This window comes from Ranitomeya imitator, chromosome 3 (assembly GCF_032444005.1).
Source record: "Ranitomeya imitator isolate aRanImi1 chromosome 3, aRanImi1.pri, whole genome shotgun sequence".
Lineage (NCBI taxonomy): Eukaryota > Metazoa > Chordata > Amphibia > Anura > Dendrobatidae > Ranitomeya > Ranitomeya imitator.
Window position 1 is genome coordinate 730,569,764 of NC_091284.1, and position 5,903 is coordinate 730,575,666.

Below are 5,903 nucleotides of genomic sequence, written 5' to 3' on the forward strand. Positions count from 1 at the left end.
CAGCAGCTAAATAGGAAAGGGTTCTTTACAGTTAGATCAGTCAGAGGTAGTAATGGCAGACAATATAACAGCTTTTAAAAAGGGCTGGATGTTTTCCACAGTACGCATAACGTTGTGGGATATAGATAATTTTGTGACAAGAAATGTATAATTTATTGAGAAAGGTTGAACTTGATGGACCAAGGTATTTTTCCACCTATGTAACTATGATTAAATTCAATGTGTTATGCTAATTGCTACTTGGAGTTATAGGCAGATAATTGCCATTAAACCTTCTTAGTACCAAACATAAATGCCTTTTAACAGGTGAGATTTACTTGGAGTTATAGGCAGATAATTGCCATTAAACCTTCTTAGTAACAAACATAAATGCCTTTTAACAGGTGAGATTTTTGGAGCAACAGAACAAGATGCTGGAGACCAAATGGGCTCTTCTTCAAGAACAGAAAACAGCCCGGTGTCAGATTGAACCTCTATTTGAGGCTTTTATCAGTAACCTCAGGAGACAACTGGAGAACCTGGAATGTGAAAGGGCTCGTTTGGATGCAGAAAGGAACAGTATGGAAGGAACTGTGGAAGAACTGAAAAGAAGGTAGAGGCATAATTACCATCATTGGTGATCTTAAATGTTCAAGATGGGACAACTCCTTTATGACATATCTGAGTAATATGACATAATTGTCTGATAGATAAGGGTCCCACTGGGATCTGCAATTGTCTTGAGAACAGAATCCCACCCCACGCAGTAGGGTATGGAGAGCAATCCATTGTCTTAACCAATGTTAACTGCAGCTTAGTCGTCTCTTGGCATTGGTGAAATGAAAGTAACGAGATGCAGTAAGGAATCATACTGAAGGCAGTATTTTATCAACTGGGATATAAATTTTCTAAGTTGTTGAGAAGTTGTAAAACCACTCAAAATCACAGAACTGAATAGACTCTAAATGGTGATCTTATGTAGACCAATATCACTGTGTCTTCAAGTTATAAACAGTCCTAGAATATATTAAAAAAATGTGTTCTTGGTCCAGTGAATGTTCTGAAGGTACACCTGTGTTAATGTCAACCAAAGACCATATTTTGATATTAAACTTAGAGTTCTTCATTCTCAATAAATCCAACAAAGTGATATTCCTGATACATCCTAATGTTTCAGAGAGTATAAGTATGGTTTTCCATACCATAATATTTCTAGAATTACTATTAATATTCTCATGCATCACCCAAACTCATGTTAACCTTATATTACTTCAGTGGTTTATAAGTAAGATCTAGTTTATTTCTATACATTTCTACGGTAAATATAAACTTTTGTGTTTGTAGATACGAAGAGGAAGTCAACAGGCGTACAGCTGCTGAGAATGAATTTGTATCTCTGAAGAGGGTAAGTGGTGGAGAGAAGTTATACATTTATAGTTTTGGCGATCAAGCACTATATATATTGACATTGCATGTAGCATTATATATGATGTGACATGCTATTCATAGTTTTTCTGCAAACGAATGCTGGTGGACATCTATTTTTTGCTTCAATCTGTTGCCTGGAAGGGGAATCCAGGTCTACTGACTGTACATCCTGATGAACGTTTTTGCCAATGATGTACCATATTTACGGATTGCGTATATCTTAATATTGATGTTCATATAGAATTCTTGTTTCTGGTTTGTAGGATGTTGATGCCGCTTTCATGAACAAAGCTGAACTCCAAGCTAAGGCCGACTCTCTTTCTGATGAGATCAACTTCCTGAGGACTCTCTATGATGCGGTAACATTTCTAATACTTTCAAATTCACAAAAAATGAATGATGTTACTACAATAAATTGCAATGTTATTATGTATTATTCTTCAGGAGATCAGTCAGCTCCAGGCTCAGATCTCAGACACCTCAGTGGTTGTGTCCATGGACAACAGCCGTGACCTGGACATGGACAGCATCATCGCTGAGGTCAGAGCCCAATATGAGGAGATTGCCAGCAGGAGCAGAGCTGAGGCCGAGGCCATGTATCAGTCAAGGGTAAGGTTAATAAATTTGGCATCATGGCGTTGGTAACTTGATTTCATGTTGAATGAGATATAAGACTTTTTTTTTCTGTGTCTGCAGTTTGAGGACTTGCGTATGGCAGCTGGAAGAAATGGCAATGATCTGCAGAACAGCAGGAATGAAATTTCTGAACTCAACAGAACAATCCAGAGGCTCAAGGGAGAGATTGAATGTGCAAAAGCCCAGGTATGACTAGCAACAATCCAATAATACCTATTTCTATTTTTTTGTGGTCATTGCAAGTGTCAAATGTTTTTGTACTTTGGAGGCTATGTCAGGTTTTGGTACAAATAAAGAATATTATCAATACATGAAGCAATATATCAGAAAAGTAAAATATTTTACTGTGTAGTACTGTACATACTGTAGGTAAAGAACAAATGTATGCTTTTGCTTATAGCGTGCTGCTCTTGAAGCCGCGATCGCAGAGGCCGAGGAACGTGGTGAAGCTGCTGTCCGAGATGCCAAGAACAAGCTGTCAGAACTGGAGTCTGCCCTACAGAAGGCCAAGCAGGACATGGCTCGCCAGCTGAGAGAATACCAGGAGCTGATGAACGTCAAACTGGCCCTGGATATTGAGATCGCCACTTATAAGAAAATGCTTGAAGGAGAGGAGAGCAGGTGAGTTTAATGGTAGCACACAAATTACCATACTATATAGTAGGAGGCCTATGATGATGCCATAATATGTCGAATTTATAACATCAAAAATTCTGAATAGTAACAAAAGATCACCAAGAATAATATATAATGCAATTTATAAACATATATCAAAATGCCATTACACATTATTGATCCCACCTAGCTGGGATTGAGATTGGATTACTTTGGGAGTTCCTTGAATCTTTTTTATCATATATACGGTAATATATTATCAAACTCAGTATATATAATTTATGCATGTTTCTAACATATAACATAAAAGTAAATGAATGTGTCTTACAAAAAACATTTCCTAATGCCACATCTTACTGAATTTATTATATTATTTAACATATATTTTTCAGACTTGCTTCAGATGGCCATGTTAATATTTGTAAGTATTAATATGAAGAATAACTATCTGTCCGTGATCCAAGCATTATATGTCTCTGTGAAGTCAATAGCTATAATTCTGGTGGGAAGAAGTTGCTGTCTATACATAGATATATACATACATGTAATGCATGGAAAGGTTGGGCTTGCCAGTGCAAAAGTTGACTCTTAGAGGCCTGGAGAAGAGTACTCATTTTTTTAGTTTGACATCCTCATGCTCTAAAATATGCAGAAATAAAGGGAAATGTAGCTTTATTTCTCTGCAATAGTAACTGAAGACATAATGAGAATGTATTTACTAGAATGTTTTCATCTATGGATTTAAACTTAAAGGGCTTGTATCAAGTTTCGAAGTTATCCCCTATACATGCGATAATGAATAACTTCCTGATTGTTGGGTGTCTCATTAACGGGAAATCAACCCTATTTATCTCCACCCCATTGATTCTTTATGGGACTGATAGGGATAGCAGCACTCGACAGTCCCATGAACAATAAATGGAGTGGAGGTATACATACTTGACCTTCACTTTATTGAGCTGGGGATAGCCAAAGCCCTATTATAAGCTTTTGCTTATCCTATGAACAGACGATAACTCACACGTTTGGCACAAACTAATAGAAATCACATTTCTTAGTAAATAATGGTGTAATGCTGGAACATGCAATGAATTAGTGATCTCATGGGGGTCTGACATCTGGAAAACCACAGATCTTGATATTGAAGGGGGCTCATATTGTAATAAACTATGTGACAAATGCTACCCCTGTTATTTTGTAGCTATACTGTAAATATCTGGTGCAAAATGCTACTTTTATTTGTGGTTGAAATATATTGTTTTGTCACAAAGATTGTTTGAGGTTCATGTCTTCTAAGCTTTGACCATTCGATTTCTATTACATTTCTCAGCCGTTCTTCACTCCAGCACTGGTGGAAAGCATCACTCAGGAGGAAAGTCCCATGGTGGAAGTGGACATCATCATCATCACCATCATCATAAAGGAGGATTTAGCTCCAGCAGCCACATCTCTGTTGGCAAACATCACTCTGACCATGGCCATAAACATGGACATCACTGCTAAAGAGAACAACAAATTATATGTCTGTGCAGTGAGGAATCTGTAATATAGGTGCAGCTGCTTTCTATGTCTATATTTGCCACTAGTCTGCTAATCTAACCTTATCAAATGAATGTATTACCTGGTTTGTAATACTGCATAATGCTTTAATAAACTGCATTGCTCGTTCTATCACCTGTTGAAATCTACTACTTATTCAAATGTGCACTTTTCACAAGGTAAAAAAAGGTTGTTTTTGAAGTAAAAATCAAATTTGGACGTAAAAATGTAAACAAAGAATTAAAAATCCCAGAAATATAAATATTTCTAATTAAGAATTGCATTCTTTAACTACTTCTGGACTTCCCATAGACTTTTTAATTCTAAAAAGTCACTGCTAAATTCAGTAACTGCACTGGATCTGTAGCTTGGGTTAATATAACAGCCCGTTACAGGGGAAATCTGACTAACAAAAAAAAAGAAATTAAATGTTGAAATGTCCTCCAATGGTCTTTTAGGACCTTTATGAAAGATACAATATGTGAAAAATAAGGTAAAAAATTAATTAATTAATTAATTAATTAAAGAAAAAGCTTCTGCCAATCCAGTGCATTAGTTGTCCTGCACCTTCAGACAAAAACAGTTTGATATATAGAAATAATTGTTACAGAAAGGGGGAAAAAAAATAACAAATATTTTAGTGGTCCATAGTGGTCATCAAATAAAAAAGGGAAAAACAGGCACATATTTATTTTATTTTCCCACTGATATCGCCCAATACCTTGCAAACAATAAAAAATAAAGTATGAAAATAACATAAAAATTAAACCTCATGCATCACAAAAGAAAGGCAGAAAACAATTAATTAATCTTTAAACTGAATGTATGAAAAAATGTGTCTAGTCAAGAATAGGGATGAGTGAACCTTTGAAGGTTCGGTTCGATTCACCAAACGATTAGACGTTCGCTGAACTTATCCAAACGCCATTAGATTCAATGGGAGGCCAAACCAAACCCATATACAACACCTTAAGGGGTCAAGGCTTCCCAAACAGCTAACATTAGTGGTAGGCACCATGAAAACTGGTATCAATTGGCCTACAGTAGAAATTTGTAAATGGCACAGCAGCAGTCTGTTATGGACCATGGATCAGGGTCTGGTACAATTTTTACAGCTTGGAATTGAAGTTTCAATGAGGACCTGGGGCTTAAGGGAGTTGTGTAAACCTTCTGAGCTGGGAGACCTGACACCTCATGCAACAGCTAAATTTTTGAGTCACATGAACCTTTTTTTAGGTCATACCATTAGGCAACAGAGAAGAACTCAGACACAGGCAATAGGGTGTCTGTGTTTGTTATAACTGTATTATGTGTGTCTGATAGTGATGAGTGAGCACTTAAATGCTTGGTACTTGAATCGAGCAGGTCGGACACTTTGACAGGTTCGTATCAAGTAATGAGTATAATAGAAGTTTATGGGAAACAAGCATTTTTCTGGAATACCCTAACAGGAGAGCTGAGCAGGCAGGAAAATCACAGAAATGGATGAAAACAGAGCTCAAATGAAATGGGAACAGCATGGGCAAGATGCCTGGATGCATCTCTGACTCCCAGGTCGCCACTGAGAACAATGTTGTGAGAGTAGGGTTGAGCGAAACGGGTCGTTCATTTTCATAAGTCGCCGACTTTTGGCAAAGTCGGGTTTCATGAAACCCGACCCGATCCCTGTGTGGGGTCGGCCATGCGGTACGCGACTATCGCGCCAA

The 5,903-nt window shown here is 37.2% G+C and overlaps 1 protein-coding gene across 1 annotated transcript; it reads left to right on the forward strand.

The window, feature by feature from the left end:
• Positions 1-392: 392 nt before the first annotated feature.
• On the forward strand, positions 393-4,161 carry LOC138671746 (keratin, type II cytoskeletal cochleal-like). Its single transcript, XM_069759897.1, has 8 exons — positions 393-592; positions 1,324-1,384; positions 1,671-1,766; positions 1,852-2,016; positions 2,104-2,229; positions 2,444-2,664; positions 3,051-3,079; positions 3,989-4,161. The coding sequence occupies exons 1-8, from the start codon at positions 411-413 to the stop codon at positions 4,159-4,161; spliced, it is 1,053 nt and encodes a 350-aa protein (XP_069615998.1). The 5' UTR covers positions 393-410.
• The last annotated feature ends 1,742 nt before the right edge of the window (positions 4,162-5,903 follow it).